Source organism: Epinephelus lanceolatus, chromosome 19 (genome assembly GCF_041903045.1).
Source record: "Epinephelus lanceolatus isolate andai-2023 chromosome 19, ASM4190304v1, whole genome shotgun sequence".
In the NCBI taxonomy this organism is placed as follows: Eukaryota; Metazoa; Chordata; class Actinopteri; order Perciformes; family Serranidae; genus Epinephelus; species Epinephelus lanceolatus.
Window position 1 is genome coordinate 574,653 of NC_135752.1, and position 18,214 is coordinate 592,866.

The 18,214-nt window shown below is 43.6% G+C and overlaps 1 protein-coding gene and 2 pseudogenes across 1 annotated transcript in view; 1 reads left to right on the plus strand and 2 right to left on the minus strand.

The window, feature by feature from the left end:
- The window catches only part of LOC117269471 (LIM homeobox transcription factor 1-beta-like), a 202,208-nt gene that overhangs the window by 161,900 nt on the left and 22,094 nt on the right, over positions 1-18,214 (plus strand). The window contains exon 6 of the mRNA XM_078162379.1: positions 6,425-6,491. Within this exon, the coding sequence (XP_078018505.1) occupies positions 6,425-6,491 (67 nt within the window). The remainder of the gene's footprint in view (positions 1-6,424; positions 6,492-18,214) is intronic.
- LOC144458749 (uncharacterized) lies at positions 7,533-8,317 on the minus strand (annotated as a pseudogene).
- Positions 8,348-9,686, minus strand: LOC144458782 (uncharacterized; annotated as a pseudogene).

Sequence of the window (18,214 nt, forward strand, 5' to 3'; positions counted from 1 at the left end):
TACTAATTGTCATACATGACAAAGTACTCGATTAGGGCACAGCTTGCTCTGTACTATTACTGATAAGGTGAAATTACTGACACACCAGTGCAGTTTAGTGTTCCCCTGATGCAAAAGGCCAAATGAAGATTTTATCAATCAAGGAACATGACATGTATTTACTAACTTTAACATTTTAGTGCCTTTTATGCAAAGACCCTTTATCAAAGTGAGAATTACTACCTTTTTCCCCACACACAGTCTGTGAAGAACCAATGGAAAAAATATTCTTATAATGAGACAGCCGAACATAGCATGATTCCACAGTGGCAGTGAGCTTTGATAACTGTTTCCTTTTGATAGCAACAATTATTTTAATGTGGATGAATTGCATTATTGTACATTCATACTCCACTTGTCTTGATAGTACAGTTAAATTTAAAATCACATTCAAATATAAAGTCAAATATCCACAGAACTTAAACACAAAACTATTTTATGAATGACAGCCACTTACTCAGCAATAAGATCATTTTGATGGTGAGTGGGCTTTTAACCAAGACAGGCTGTTGTCAATGTTTTCTACCTGTGTTCTTAACCTGTCATCTTTCTCTCATGTAAGACACTTGAGGAAAGTTACAACGCCTCGACCAATGTGATATTTACTCCACAGTAAAGAGGTTGTTTCACAAGAAATTAAGATTTTGCAAATTATGACACTGGGTCCTAATCCATAGGTTTTATAATTACTGTTACAAATATTTTAATTTATTTCATGTGTACTTTTTGTAACCTTTTAATATGGATGTTTTCATGAATGCAAGCTTTGACGTTATTTTGTTAAACTGGTTGTGTAATGGTTAGAATTTTTGTGATAAAAAGTGGATCAGACAAAATTTACTTTAGAGTAAAAGCACATTTTCTGAAAGCTGTCTTTCATCAGTTTCCTGTGATGATTGGAAATATAGTGATTTAAACCATTAACAAAATATAATAGTTATTAATGGCATCTTAATGTTTTCATTTATGTCTTAACATTTACCCAAGTTTGCATTTATCTTAGCAGAATGTAAAAAAAAAATGAAAAGCTGATGTTATGTGCTGGTTTTGTTTGGACATTTCTTTAAGACAAATGAAGAAAATTCACTGAGAAACTATTCTCCTTTTGTGAAAAACAAGGAAATATCTGCACACTGAATAGTTTTAAGCCCCGTAGGAGGTATTATTTATTTGTGATGTTGTGACATATGAGAAGGTTCTGTGGGTATTGCTCGGTATTGAGGCTTATATAGTGAGGCTAAAAAAAACAACAACACATAGTTGGGTGATTATCTTTTTGTTTGCCTCACTATAAAAACGTCACAATACCTTTGCCTGAGGAAGACCCTCTCAGAGTTGGCAACATAGCGAACAAGTGATACCTCCTTGGGGGCTTCAAAACTATTGAGTCCAGCTAATTCTTTGTTTTTCACTTTGAGCCCTTTTATCCAGTCACATTCTTCTGTGTTAAAACTAGACTTCTAACAGAGCAGCAAACAAAGGGTACTCTCCAAAATCTTCTCAGGCTCTGCTGCTGGGTGTAAGGTGCTTAGTTATCTTCAGGTACAAAGTTAAAATAATCAAGCCGACACAGAAATGGACTGCATAATTTTTTGTCAGTGACAATGTTAAACATTAATGCTTTATGTTTTATCTGTAGTGTATGATTTGCTTGCCCTTTCAATTAACAGTCAGATTTGATTGTGAAATACAACATTCAGTCAGTAACAAAGACAAAAGGAGTGCAAATATAAATAGAATTTATTGAAATTTTAAACAAGTTATAGATGAATATCAAAAACTCAACATTAGCCATGACAGCCTGGGCTATGATCAGGCCTAACAAAATGTGTCCTAAAGGCCAAATTCAAAAGCAGTGACACTGCCAACTGTAAGCAGTTCACTGTGTTTGGAGGTGGTCTTTAAGACAATTAACTAATTTACTTAAAAACATATAATTTCTCCTAGGTGTGAGATGAATGTGTCTGATGTGAGGGTGCTCAATTATGACACCATTTAAACTATGGACAAATGTAGCCATAACACTGTAAATACATTTCCTGGCCTTATCAATCTTTGCTGGATTGCCACCAGCCTCCCACCTGCACCTTTGGGCCAATGAAGAAAATATTATCTTCATGCCAAGATGCTGGAGGTGAAGCTGGTGCAGGTCCTCCTTCATCATGCTGACCAGCTTGACACTGCTGACCTTCCTCATGTCATTGCCGCCACAGTGGATGATGAGGACATCTGGTGCTGCTCTTCCTCACAGGGAGTGGGAAAAGAAGGAGGGTTTGTTGTATAACGTTAGTTTCAGCTAAACTCAACTTACCTCAAGTTTCGTGAGGGAGCTGGCACCAAGCGGGAGCAGCCAACACCACAGGGCTAGCCAAAGTAGCGTAGCTTCTTAGCCACGTAGCTTCTTAGCCTAGCTTGTTAGCCTTAGCTAACTTAGCAGCGCCGAGCAAGGTGGGCATGTTTAAGCAACCAGGCTTCCTTCGGCCCGCCTCTTTGCCCATTTTTGATTGTCCGGGAGTTGGGCGGAGTCAGACACTGCCAAGATGGCAACGTCCAGAGCGGAGTATTTTGAGCTTCAAATCCACTCTTCAGAAACGGATGGATGACGTCACGGTGACTACGTCCATTATTTTATACAGTCTATGGTCTGCAGCAGAGAGCTGTGACTGGGCGGAGCCTCCTGTAGGTGTTGTGGTTTTCTTGTGTGTAGCCTACCTTTTGCATCATGTTTCATGTCAAACTATTTGACTGTTTGGATGGTTCTTACAGAAGACACAGAGTTAATGGCACCCGTTGCCTCCTTCCAAGTCTTTGATTTACTTTTCTCATAATTACTCATAATAGAAGAAACTAAAATGTTTTCCTCAACCCCACTTCACCTAAAATAACTTTATTCTCAGCATCTTTTTCTCTCTTTTTCTCTGTTTCTCTTTCTTTGTTTGCTCCATGTTTGCAGGTCGACAGGTGCACCTTTCCATAGTAATTATCACCTCCATTAGGCTGACCAAACGTCCTCTTTTGTCCGGACATGTCCACTTTTCATGTCCCATCCCGGGCGTCCGGGGGGTTTTTATAAACTGATGATGTCCAGTTTTCCGTGTGTTTGTGTGTGTGTGTGCCTTAGAGTGCGGCATGGGCAGCATATTTCTGTCCGAACCCGAACCGAGCCCGACATTATTTAATGACCAAAGCACTGAGTTTGTGTCACACAGTGGTTACGGTTGAGGCTATTTAACAGGCCGGGCGTGCTCAGTGGAGAGGGAGACCTCCGTGTTTGAGGCGGGAGCGGGAGGCGGGAGGTCTGACGCTTCTAGCGAAAGGAGAGGGAGAAATAAAACAAAATAAGATAAAATAGGAAAAACCTGTCTCCCTCTTTTATTTTATTTTCAGCGTTTAATCAAGGCGGAGGCGGGCGGCTGGAGGTCCGAGACTTCCAGAGAGGGGAGAGGTAGAAACAAACAGCCAATGTGTGTCTGTGTGTGTTATGTTCAGGTGTTGTCACGTAAATAACAGTGCCCAAGCAATAAACAGGATTTTATTTATTTTTACACTATATTTTCACTGAAAGCTGACCGAATCCGACACGAGCCCAAATACAATTTATAGCTACTTTTCTGACCAAACCCGGCCGACCTGTCAGGTACTGTTGGGCTCGGATCGCCACACTCTAGTGTGTGTATGTGTCCCCTATTGGGGCCTATCTGAATTTCTGTCTTTGAGAGATATTATTTTGTAATATAACTGAATTTTCTGTCCATACATATAAATTTTAAATATATTAAAATTTAAGGCATCTTTGAGTAAACTGCGAGTATCATTTAAGTAGGCTATGTCGTGGCCGGCAGAGTGTCGTCTTTTTTGAAAATCAAAATATGGTCACCCTAACCTCCATATATGGTGGTCACTGGCTATTCATGGCCAAGGATGTATGCTAATTGCTGATGAGCAGAAGTGTGCTTTGAGTTTACGATTGATTGGCATTCATGAATATACACACGTGCCTACGATCAAATCCGACAATCAAATTCTGTGGTGTACATGAACCCGCAGTAGGTTTTTAGCACCAAGTTTGTTCATGTGCAAATCTACTCACAGATTTACTGACATTTCATGAGTGAGACCCACTGTCTCTAAATTTATTCACTGGTCCATAACTGTATATTTCTTGTGATGGTAAGACCCATCTGTCCATTCCTTCTAACTTTTGCTTTCAGATTGTCTTCTTTAAAGGGGCAAAAAGCGAAATCGTTTCACCGCTAGGTTTGCTGTTGGGCGCTGCCTGTAGACCAAAACAAAGTGTGTCATGAGCCACACCTCCCTCTACCTCTGCTCTCCACCCCCCACCCCCCACTCCCCTCGTTACCTATCTGTGTAGCCGAGCACCGCAGCACCTCCACTGACTATTACAGATGGTCCCAGTGTTTCCTCCGTAGGCTCCACTTCACTCAGCTTCACTCAGCTGTCCGATAAACCCGCTGCTTCTTCCCACTTTAACCTGAATAACAAACCAGGGCTCGGTGCTCCGGTTGGATCCAAAGGGAGAGCCGGGGCTAGCTGGGAAGCTAGCGGAGACTAACTGGCTGTGCTTCCCTCCATCATGCTGCGCTAGCCGCTCCCAGCTAGCCCCGGTTCTCCCTTTGGATTCAAACGGAGAGCCAGGGCTAGCTGGGAAGCTAGCGGAGGCTAACTGGCTGTGCTTCCTTCCGGTCATGCTCCTAGCTAGCTCTGGTTTGTTATTCAGGTTAAAGTGTGAAGAAGCAGTGGAGTGAAGTGGAGCCTGAGGAGGAAGCACCGGTTAGCCCCGGTTTCACTAGAGGCAGATACACTTGCTACAGGGGTGAGGAAATAAAACCTAAACACCCAACTTAGTTTGGCTTAGTTTAGCGGGAGCGTATCTATGTTTCCAGGGTTCTATGTTTCCCGGGTTCTATGTTCCCCACTTAACCCTGCAAAAGAGGTTTTATGTTCCCCGCTTAACCCTGCAAAAAAGCTTCTATGTTCCCCGCTTACACAAAAAAGGTTCTATGTTTCCCAAGTTCTATGTTGCCCGCTCAGCCAAGCGGGAAACATAGAACCCTTTTTGCAGGGTTAAGTGGGGAACATAGAAACATAGAACCCTGGAAACACAGGGATGACCCCAGTTTAGCAGTTAGCGATGTCTTTCACTCACTCTTGGTCTCTGCTGTGTTTAGCTATTACGCTGCTTACTTTAATGATGATAGTACCTGTAATAAATATTATAATATAATATATTTGCTGAGATGGAGGCGAGGCTTAGTGAGTAGAAGAGCTGGTAGAAGCGCTCCATAGCTGTTACTCCAGTAGCCAGTGGCAGCCGACTCGGCTCGAGTCATCGCTGGATCCCGGCTAGTGCTAACACCGGGAACTAACGCTAACGTTCCTACTCTTCTCCGTGAGTGAGAGGGATGTTTTAGCCTGGCTACATTTTACAATGCTAATTGCAAATGTTAGCTGGGCTGCTGGGATACACACCTAACACTAACCCATTGCAGGGACAGAGCCACTAATAACTCAAGCTCCGGACATTAACCCATGCTACGATTGTAACATTAAATTTAATTGAACCGACATAGCGACATGTGCCAAACGTTACTGTAACACTAATTAAAACAGACATTTGACTTTATGTTGTACCTGTCCAGGAGAAGAAGAGCTAGCTCAAATTGTAGCTCCTTTAGTCCTCGCAATGCTCTCCACCTTGGAAATGCAAGGCCAATGTTAATCCGAGTTCTGTCCCTTTCTTTATCTGACAACTTCTTTGCCAACGACCGTTGTTTCTTTAGAGGTAATGTCGGATCCTGGTCGTCCTCGGGTGAACGTTTGTTCCGCTCTCTGCCATTTCATTCGAAAATACACGCTGCCATTGCTCACTGGCTGTAGCCTTTTATAGGAGGGGAGGGCCAAGGGCTCCGAGAGGAGGGAGGAGGAGGCAGCGATTCACATGAACGTACATGAACGCGCAGCTGGACCGGCTTGTAAACAAGGGGCTGGAGATTAACACAGAGAGAGGGTGTGTGAGGTCATGCTATACTCCAGATGAAATTACACCCCTAGTTCTTCACATAGCGATTTTTTAAATTCCTTCAATCTAGAAATGATGAATTTCCGCTTATTGCCCCTTTAAGTAACGGCATGTCATTAAGATGTGTAGCTGTTATGTTTCCTTCATTTATATAAAATGTATATTGTAATGATCTCAGGTGCATCTTTTGACTTGTTAATGATGTCACTAAACAATACAAGATAATAATGATACATATTTCAAATGTATCATCAGTCAGTTTTTTTTATCTGTTTAGTCAGTGTCTCCTCCAATCAATGCCAATCAGCCACATAGCGAGCTTTTACACTGTTGATCTATTTCCAGATAAAGAAGTTAGCCCGCAGACAACAGCAACAGCAAGAGCAACACAAAAGGCAAAGGCTAAGCCAAGGTGAGGAATTATCGTGTGTGTGTGTGCGTGTGCGTGTGCGTGTGCGTGTGTGTTTGTGTGTGTGTGCGTGTGTGAAGGAAAAGCACAACTTATGTCCACTTGCAAGATGTAATCTGTCCATTGTAATTGTTATGACAGTAACTGAGAGCTAATTAACTTGTGAATTATTTGGAGAAACAGTTAAAAATAACTGATTTATTATTGGAGCAATAATCAGAGTGGAGTCACTATGCAAACACTTCCAGTTTTGTAGGCTTTAGAATGAGTCCCATACTGAGCCAGACTGACATCTCTGCTGGTAAATATAAGCGTCTTTGACGGTGGGGCTATAAATTGTGGGCCACAGCCATGATTTTCGCTGCTGCACAGCTCTTCACAGCTATAGGCTTATTACCACTGTGGTCTCACAGCAGACAGTTTAGATAAGTGTCTCAGTGCTTTGGCAAACACTGCCTCTATCTGCTCAGGGACTTCCGGCATGTCAATATTGGCATAGCAGCAGGGTTTATTATAGTGGAAGCTGCTGTTGTTAACCAAATGAGCTAAGCAAACCAGCAAACGGAGGTTGTTTGAAATTGAAGTTAGGATGAGATGAAGCCTCATAGATGACTGGTGAGACACCTTCAAGATCAAACAACCAGTTGGTTTAGACAGTGCTTTTACAGGATATGCTTTAATACGATTTTTTATTTTTTTTGTAAACCATTCATATCTGTAGAAAAAACATGACTGTAGTGTCTGTGTTCACAGCTATAAATATGTTTGGTGCTCAGTGCTCCAGAGCATGAGAATCATTTTTTAAAAATAGATTTTTAGTCATTTGTATAGTAATATATATTCATACAACCATACAGGCAAGTATGTCAATATGTATTCATGGACAAATGAAAAGAAAATGAATAAATTAAAACAGCTGTTCAAACAATAAACACACAGACACAGCCTATATATATATATATATATATATATATATATATATATATATATATACCCTCTCCCCCTCTTAGGGTGGTGTCTATGTCATCCTCAAGCTCGGGTCCTCTACCAGAGTTTTTTAAGGGTTCTGTGCAGGATCTCAGCTGTTCCTAGGACTGCACACTTTTGGACTGAGGCTTCAGATGTTGCTCCTGGAATCTGCCGGGGCCACTCTCCCAGTCTGGGGGTCACTGCCCTGAGTGCTCCTACTACCACAGGGACCACGTCAACCTTGACCTTCCACATCTGTTCCAGCTGTTCTTTCAACCCTTGATACTTCTCCACTTTTTCGTGTTCCTTCTTTCTGATGTTGCTATCAGCTGGTATTGCCACATCTATCACCGCTGCCCTCTTCTCAATGAGGCTTTTACCTGGTTAAATAAAAGATATATATATCTACTGGTGTTTGTCAACCACCACTACTTCTGGCTGGTTAGCCAGCAGTTGTTTGTCAGTCTGGAAGCTGAAGTCCCACAGGATCTAAGCCCTGTTGTTCTCAACCACCTTTGGTGGTGTGTCCCACTGGGTACTTCGAGTCCATACTGGGTACAGATATTCCTGTACACTATCTCAGCCTTTTGGTTGTGCCTCTCCATGTGCGATGATCCTGCTTGCATCTTACACCTTGACACTATGTGCTGAACCATCTCAGGGGCATCTTTGCACAGCCTGCACCTTGGGTCTGATCTGCTGTGGTAGACCCTGGCCTTTATGGCCAATGTGCTTAGGGCCTGTTCTTGTACTGCGATGATTAGTGCCTCTGTGCTGTCTGGCCGTCCAGCATTCTCCAGCCACTGGTAGGTCTTCTTGATATCAGCCACCTCCTTGGGTCCCAGGGCTTGTCCCTCCATGTTGTTTGCTCCTCCGCCTCTTTGCCCTCATCAGGTTTCTATTGTCATCGGTGCTGCTAGGCATTCATGGAGTGCATTTAGCTTCTTCAGCCAGCATGTATGGATTATATCAGGGCCCGGTGCTGTCCAACTCTCATCTTTGACACTCTTTCCTGGGTGTCTGCCATTAAAACTCCCTGAACTGATTTCTCATGATGCTTTCAAAGAAATCTTAAAGGACCTGGAGCTTGAAAGTTGTCGGAAGTGTTCTTGCACTTAAACTCCTATATTACCTATGCACACCTGAAACTATATTTTTTTATCATTTCTGTATGTATGAAACCTGAATGTTATGTGTTTTTATTGTGTGCTGCCCTCTTGGCTAGGTCACTCTTGAAAAAGAGGTTTCTTTTGATCTCAACGAGTTTTTACCTGGTAAAGGTTTAGAATTGAGATGGCTACTGGTTTTTGTTCGGGGAGGTTGCTGTGGCCAGCTCTTAGGTCTACTAGCCATTGGGCATCAGTCTTGTGTGATGCTTCTCTTTCCCATATGCCCTTACAGTATGTTTCCATCTCAGCTCTTGGTGGGTCTGACCTGCTGTTATTTCTCTGCCACTGAGAGAACACCTTGGCTGGTTCAGTGGAGAACATCCTGTTTATTCTCCTGGCATCTACTTCTTTGGTGTATCTCTTCAGCTGGGTGGCCAGAGCTGTTAGTCTTTGTTTGGCAATTTCAAGGGCCTCAGGAATGGAGAGCTTGTTGTATTTCCTTGGTACTCCTTTATTCACCATGTTCCCTCTGTGTAGTTCTGCTAGTTGGGTAACTTCTCTCTGTGTTGCCTTTATCTTGGCCTCCAACCGTCTCTTCCATGGATGGTTCTTCTTCCATCCCTGGTTCTTATGTATCACGTCCATCTTGTATCCAAGCATCTCCAGGATTACTGTTGCTGTACTGTGAATTAGCTTACAGTGATGATGTGAATCAGCTCTCCGTGATGGTCCTTGCAGGGATGATATTTAGGGCAGCAGTCACATCTTCTGGCAGTTCATCTGAAGGTACTTGGCAACTCAGCTTCAGGATTCATCGGAGGCTCCAGGTTTCCAGTTTGCTCATGATCTTCCTTCTCAGGTCAGCTGCTCTTACATTGGGGCTGTTTGTATTGACTGGGGCTTGGTACCCAATCCCGGATTGTGGGGGTGATGATGACATCCCCCCACTGACCTGTCATCCTGGCTCTTTCTTGCTGTAGCATTGTTGAAGTATTTCATTGATCTCTAGTTGTGATAGTAGTTGGCAGTTGTGGATGTTGGAACACTGTGCTACCAGATGTTTCTTAGTTGGTCTTGATTGTGGGTTTCGAGGTTTCAATAGGTCCCACATTCTCTGCATATATCCCCTCTCTCTGGAATTGCTGATGTAGTAGCATTCCATCAGTTCTGTGTTCTCCGCCCTTCTCCATGTATATCTTGTTCCAGTGAGCCATTTGTCATCAGATTGCCCTGGTTCCCTAGCAACTGATGTGGACCTTGTTAACCCGGGTGACATCCCAGCCGGTATGACTTCATCAGTATTGTAATCACTCATATCTGAAGTAGGCAGGTATAGCATTAGGAGTCTTGCCTAAGGACCCTTACTGTATGATGTTCACCAATTTTTATTGTCTCATATCAGGATAAAATCCTATCATCCAATCATACCCCTTTTCCATCAAATTAGCTCTAGTTCTTGAACCAGTTCTGTTCAGGATTCTTGGAACCTTGGTGCTATTCAATGAACCCACTTGCATTTCCATCAGTTTTGAGTGAAACCATTCTAAACAAGGAAATGTCATAAACCAAGGGTGTTGCATAATGCACAATAGAAATAAACAGTGGAAGCAAGTTTACCAGTCACATTGATTAGCTACAAACTTTTGTTCTGTTATTACATTTATTTGTTTTTACCCCAAAAAAGCGTGGACCAACTATCAGTTACCGTTGTTGCCCTATCCATCCTCTCCCTCCAACCTCTAGAATAAGACACGTCGACTTATGTCATCACGATTTGCACTTCAAGTCAAAAACCTGCTTTTTGTTTGGTTTCAGCTGTGAACCAAGTTTTTGGGTTTTGAACCAATTTATTTTTTTGGTCAAAAGGCTCTGAACGGTTCAAAATTAGGTCTAGGAAGTGGAACAGAACTTGTTCCATGTTGGTGGAAAGGGAGTATCAGAGTCTGGAGCACTTTCCAAAACACACCGTCAACATTACTGATGGCATAACAATGAACACACTGAGTTTTTGGTGGATTTAATTTGTAAAACAACAGAAGCAGCTGTACCCAAAACTACAGTTACATAATTTCAGAAACAGTACAAAACCATTCAAGATGCCATAAACCCGCACACAGTCTGGAAACATGGACAATCATAAAGCAGCAGCCTACAAATCTAATTAGAGAAAAAAAGAAACTAAAATGCAGCAGGAGCTGATGGGATCGCATTTCACTAGAGTTACATGACTTTGTGTGACAAAGACGTGATTGTTTATTTGATTGACCGAGCGACCAACTGGCCAACCGACTGATTAACTGATTGATCGATTGATCTTTTGAGATACAGGTACTCGTTCAGGTTGAGGTACAGTACAGACACTGAATCTGGTTCAGGTTCACGTTTGAGTAATGATGTGTGGAAAGCTGTAAACTGTAATCAGTCATTCATTACACATTACTCAATGAGTAAGTATTTTACTTTAAAGCAAAAGCCGTAAAAGGAACACATTATGTCATGCATTACTACTACAGCTCTGCCAAAGGTGCCTTTAAACTGCAGGTTTATCTTATTCCTTCTCTCAACCAATATCACAGCTGAATCTGACTGCCAGTCCCTCATCAACAGTCCCTCTCCTACAATGGTCTGTGAGCAGTTTTGGAAAGGATCAAGACCACAACGGGCTAGCTCCCTGCTATAAGGGTCTGCGGGCAAGCCAAAGCTGGACCAGCATCAGTCAAAAATAAACACAACTATGCACAAATTACCATTAAAAATATAATATCTATACAAGACAGTATTGAAACTTAGTAGTAACCATGAAAAAAAACTGAACCAATAATTACAAAAATAATTTGTAATTTCTGAAAAGAATTCTCCATCTACACGTCTGGATGTAACTAATATGGCTGTACAGACCACCACTGTCTACAATGCTGTCTCATAATCAAAATCAGAATTGGTTTTATTGCCAAGTAGGTTTTCACATTCAAGGAATTTGGCTTGGTGTATTGGTGCATAACAAAGAATATAAAATATATAAAAAATATAGAGTAATTAGAAACATATGTATAAAAAGGAAATACTATAAACAATTAAATATAAAATCTGAATGCAAATAACAATAATAGTAATATCAAAAATATAAAAATATGTACACTGTAAACATGAATAGGGTTGTATGCAAATAACAGTTGTGCAAAGTACAGATGTGCAAAATCAACAGAATGCAGTGTATGCAGGTGAATGACCAAGATGATGAAGAAATGTCAGACTGTGTGTTACGGGGGGTTGGGTGGTGGGGGTTGGGGGGGCAGAGTAGGTGAGGGTCTCTGGTCTTGTTGATGAGGCCAGCTGCAGATGGAAAGAAACTGTTTTTGTGGCGTGAGGTTTTGGTCTCAAAGAGTTTGTGTCCAGGGTGGGAGGGATCAGCCACAATCTTTCCTGCACGCCTCAGAGTCCTGGAGGCATATAGGTCCTGAAGGGAGGGAAGATTGCAGCCAATCACCTTCTCGGCGGAGCGAATGATACACTGCAGTCTGCTTTTGTCCTTGGCAGTGGCAGCAGTGTACCAGATGGTGATGGAGGAGGTGAGGATGGACTCAATGATGGCAGAGTAGAAGTGCACCATCATTATCTTTGGCAGGTTGAATTTCTTCAGCTGCTGCAGGAAGTACATCCTCTGATGTGCTTTCTTTATAAGGGAGCTGATGTTCTGGGTTCTTCCTGAAGTCTACAGCCATCTCCACTGTCTAAAGAGTGTTGAGCTCCAGGTTGTTCAGCCTGCACCAGGTCACCAGCTGGTCAATCTCCCACCTGTAGGCAGACTCATCCCCGTCAGAGATGAGTCCAATGAGGGTGGTGTCGTCTGTGAACTTCAGGAGCTTGACGGACTGATGACTAGAGGTGCAGCTGTTGGTGTACAGGGAGAAGAGCAGAGGAGAAAGAACACAGCCTTGGGGGGATCCAGTGTTGATAGTCCGGGTGTTGGAGACATGTCTCCCCAGCTTCACATGCTGCCTCCTGTCAGACAGGAAGTCAGTGATCCACCTGCAGGTGGAGTCAGGCACACTCAGCTGGGAGAGCTTGTCCTGTAGCAGAGCCGGGATGATTGTATTGAAGGCAGAGCTGAAGTCCACAAACAGGATCCTGGCTTAGGTTCCTGGGGAGTCCAGATGGTGGAAGGTGAAGTGGAGAGCCATGCTGACAGCGTCGTCTACAGACCTGTTGGATCTGTAGGTGAACTGCAGAGGGTCCAGAAGAGGGTCGGTGATGGCCTTGAGGTGTGACAGCACAAGACGCTCCAAGGACTTCATTACCACAGAGGTCAGGGCGATTGGTCTGTAGTCACTAAGTCCTGTAGTCCTTGGCTTTTTGGGGATGGGAATGATGGTGGAGGTCTTGAAGCAGGCTGGCACATGGCATGTCTCCAGTGAGGTGTTGAAGATGTGGGTGAACACCAGAGACAGCAGGTTGGCGCAGTGCTTCAAGGTGGATGGAAAGACAGAGTCTGGTCCAGCTACTTTGCGGGGGTTCTGCCTCTTAAAGAGCCTGTTGACATCCCTCTCCTGGATTGTGAGAGTGGTGATGGGGGAGGAGGGGGGCATAGGTGCGGGCAGTTGAGGGGGGCGGCAGGCCCCTGCTGAGGTGGGGGAGGTGATGCTGGTGGGATGGAGCTGGTGGTCGTGGGGGATGGTGTCTGGACTGTCCCATTGACTTTCAAATCGACAGTAAAAGTTGTTCAGGTTGTTGGCTGGGCGCAGGTCGTTGACAGAGTGTGGGGGTTTAGGTTTGTAGCTTGTAATCTGTCTGAGCCCCTTCCAGACAGAAGCAGAGTCGTTGGCTGTGAACTGGTGTTGTAGTTTCTCAGCATACATCCGTTTAGCTTCCCTCACTGCCTTGCTAAACCTGTACTTAGACTCTTTAAACCTGTCCTTGTCCCCACTCCTGAATGCCTCTTCTGAACGCCTCAACTGTCTGAGTTTAGGACTAAACGAGGGTTTGTCATTGTTATACCTCACCATGATGCGTGATGGTATACAGCAGTCCTCACAGAAGCTGATGTATGTTGTCACAGCCTCTGTGTACTCATCCAGACTATTAGTGGCGGTCCTGAAAACATCCCAGTCAGTAGTGTCCAAACATGCCTGAAGATCCTCCACAGCATCACTGCTCCACTTCTTAGATGACCTCATAACAGGTTTACAGAGCTTTAACTTCTGCCTGTATGAGGGAATCAGGTGAACAGTGGCGTAGAGTGGCCCAGTGGGGACGGCGTGATAGGTGTTGTGTAACAGTGATCAAGGATATTCTTCTCTCTGGTCGGACATTTTATAAACTGTTTGTATTTGGGGAGTTCATGGGTGAGGTTACCTTTGTTAAAGTTGCCAAGGACAATAACTAAGGAGTCTGGGTAAGTCCGCTCCACACACAATATCAGGACGGTGAGTGTGTGCGGTGCCACCTGCACGTTGGCCTGCGGTGGGATGTAAACACCGACCAGAATGAATGAAGCAAACTCACGGGGGGAGTAAAAAGGTTTACAGTTGATGAAAAAGATTCCAGATCAGGAGAGCAGTGCTGCTGGATCACTGTCATGCCATTACACCAGCCACTGTTAGTGTAAAAACAGATACTGTACCTCCACCTTTAGTTTTGCTGGAAAGTTCTGTGTCATGATCCGCTTTGAAGTCTGGTATCAATCCACACAGCCACGTCTCTGTGAAGCACAAAACTGCAGATGTAGATGTAGGGATTTAAATTCGGCTTCCCATGGAGGCACCAAATATGTTGGGAACATAATTTTAGGTCTCACACGGCGGCACCAAATATGTTGTGATAAACATATTAGGGCATCACACAGAGGCACCAATTATGTTGGGATCAATTGGCTATTGGAAATAATTAATAATTATTAATAATAATTATGTTAAATAATGTGACTTAATTAACATTAAATCACCTCGTGGGGCACCATTCCCGTAAAGAGAAAATGATAGCCAGTTAAAGATATCAGTCTCATAAAATACGCTGAACTATTAATTTGGAGTTTTGATTAATAATTAAATTAATGACAACAACCAAAATTAACAGTAACGCCTGAAGGATTTCGCAGTTCTTGACGCAGCAGAGGTTGACTATTCATTCATACTTGTGCAACATTAAACAGACAGCAGGTATGATTCCAAAGAATTATATTTATTCACAAAGAAGCAAAGCAAACCAAAACACACAAATTCTAACTAACTATATACAAGCTTGGTGTGTATATGTGTGTGTGTGTGTGTGTGTGTTTGTGAGAGAGAGAGAGAGAGAGAGAGAGAGAAAGGCAGGTGTGGTGATCAAAGAGCCCTTTTGCCTGCAAAACAAAATGGCTGACAACAGAGAACTACAAGATGGCCGAATCAAAGCTTGCTTCAGGTCGGGGGAGGTGTTTGTCTGACCGTGTGTTCAGGACAAAGACAAAGGAAAAGAAGCGGGAACTTTGAGATGCCTGGTTTGGTGCAGCTCTGTTGAAAGCCTATTTGTTAATGAGTCTATGTGAATGTGATTTGTGTTGCAAACAGTCTGGATTGGTGCAGAGATTGTTTAGTTGTGTGCAAGAATCTGTTTGTGAACAGTATTAGCAAACTAAACACTTAGATTTGGCGAAGCCAGCTAACCAATGACCTAACCACAAACAATCACAACAATAACTCAATGACAGCATCAAATCACATACAACAAGTTAAACAGTCTTGCTTAGCCTGTAAAGCTGTGATAAGCTATGCCCAGTTGTTACGTTACCGATCCTTGAGTGCATGGGAGAAAGAGTCAGTTGGTGGTGTACTGCTTTGTTAGCCTGCAGAAGAAGGCTGGGAAGATGGTTCCAGGTGCAGTCTTTGTTGGGTCCTTGTTCCAAAGGTTCCGATCCGAGGAAGCCAGTTGCTTGGGGTCCTTGCAGAGTTAGATGCTGGGTGCTAACTCACTTAGTTCCTTGTTGCTGGGAAGCTACTTGCAAACCTTGTGCTTGCAAGTCTAACTTCTCTGGTTCAGGTTTGCCTCAGCCTTGAGCGTGGGCAAGTCATGGTCCAGGAAAAAGAGAATCTGTGAGAATTAGCCCCACCTTTGATGGTTCAGGGCAAGGAGCAAGGGCCTGAGCATCTGGGCTGTTCCAGGCCCAGCAGGAAAGAGGTGTGGGCTGCTCCGCAGTTCCGGAGTAAGAGGGAGATTTGTCTGAAGGGAGCAGACCTTCTACAGATGCCTGTGACATCACAGAGTCACATGTCACTGTAAAAGTCCTGTCCAATCAAGTTGTGAGACTTGTGTCTCACTGAAGTGGAGATGGGTGTCAAATAGCTGTCTTTGTTTGGAGAACAAAGAGCATGCAGAGAAGGAAGCCTTTAAATGTCCAGTTTAGATTTTATCAAATGACAAATAATCTGTGGTCCTGTGAATCCCAACATAGAAAAGTTTCCATTTTTCACCATCAGTAGCTGAAGTTCATCCAGTTTGTTGGCCAGCGAATGCACGTTGGAGAGAAATATACCTGGCAGCGGTGTGCGGTGTCTGCGTTGGCGGAGAAGCACGGGCGCACTGGCACGTTTCCCCCTCCTCCGGCATGTCACTGCATGAGCAAAGGTGAGGACACCTTTGGCCAAATCCACTGAAGGCTCAAGATAATTTGGAAAAATATCCACTGGAGTTGCTCCCCTGATGTTCATAAGCTCTTCTCTGGTGAAAGAGATTCGGGAACTAACGCAAAAAACAGGGTTTACAAACAAAACAAGGCAAAACAATGCACACCAAAACACCGAGGCAGCCTTCTGTGGTGCCATCTTGATGTTGCCTCTGTTTGAATATTACAACTATCTCCACCACCGCCTAGTTTGTTGTGTGAAACTTTTGACTCTGCCCTCTAGTGCCATCTCTTGGCTGTTTATATACTATCTTAAAGGATGCATGGAGGGCAGTGACATATACAACATTTGAAATGGACGGATCTATTTGTGTACGGAAAGGGAGTATAGATTAGCCTTAAAGATGCTATCTGGGTTTTTCTCTCTTCTTTAGTATAGTATAGCATGTTTATGCATCTATGAGGTCTGCAAAGTAAAAAAGCCCAAAGTCTATAGCCTCGGCCACCAGTGTATGAATGTGTGTGTGAATTAGAGCTTAGATTCTCTGCCCGAGCCTGAACCCGATCTGGACCCGACCCATGGCCCGGGTCGGGCCGTAATTTCCCGCCACTATCCTCGGGCCCGGACGGGTTGGGCTCCTCATAATAGACCTAGGCTATGGAACCAACTACTTATCGCACCTGGGGGGGCACAAGAGGCACATGACGAAGGCTTGCCATGGAAAGAAAGACGAAAGTCAGCCGTCTATATGTCCACGTTCATATCCTTAAAAAATGTTGGGTTTAAACCGGTTTTGGGCTCATAATTACAGTTCAAGGGATGAACCGGGTCGGGCTCGGACAGAACATGCACGGGCTGGTGGGGTCGGGCTGGATTTTTTGGGCCCGATTTAAGCTCTAGTATGAATGGGTGAATGTGACTGTTAGTTTAAAAAGTGTTTTTTCAGTGGTCGGATGACTAGAAAGGTGCTATACAAATGCAGGTCCATTTACCATCCATTTACAGGGCTACTCTGACAGAGCAGCCTGAGAAGCAAAGGAACAAAGAAATTATATGTGTTTCATGTTTGAGATACAGTACCTGGAAATATTTTACAGTACTGAAATACTGTTTCCCAAAAGCTTCAGGATATATATTTCTGCCTCACATGATCATGATGTTAGAGCAGAAAAAAAAATATATATATATGTATCTTATTCTTTCGGCTGTTCCTTTTAGGGGTCACCACAGCGAATCATCTGCCTCCATCTAACCTTATCCTCTTCTCTCACATCAACTGATTTCATGTCCTCTTTCACGACATCCATAAATCTCCTCTTTGGTCTTCCTTTAGGCCTCTTGCCTGGCAGTTCCAATCTCAGCATCCTTCTACCGATATATTCACTATCCCACTATATCATAGGACATACCAAATCATCTCAGTATGTCCTCTCTGGCTTCATCTCCAAAGAATCTAACATGAGCTGTCCATCTGATGTACTCATTCCTGATCCTATCCATCCTCATCACTCCCAAAGAGAACCTCAAAACTGTCATCTCTGCTACCTCCAGCTCTGCCTCCTGTCTTTTCCTTAGTGCCACTGTCTCTAAACCGAACAACATCGCTGGTCTATCACCGTCTTGTACACCTTTCCTTTTAATCTTGCTGGTAGTCTTCTATCACACATCACACCTGACACTTTTCTCCACCCATTCCAACCTGCTTGCACAGATTTCTTCACCTATTTTCCACACTCTCAATTGCTCTGGACTGTTGACCCTAAGTACTTAAAATCCTCCACCTTCTTTATTTCTACTCCCTGTAGCCTCACCATTCCACTTGGGTCCTTCTCATTCACACACATGTATTCTGTCTTGCTACGACAAACCTTCATTCCTCTCCTTTCCAGGGCATACCTCCACCTCTCTAGATTTTCCTCCACCTGCTCCGTGCTCTCACCGCAGATCACAATGTCATCTGCAAACATCATAGTCCATGGAGATTCGTGTCTAACCTCATCAGTTAACCTGTCCATCACCTTAGCAAACAAGAAGGGGCTCAGAGCTGATC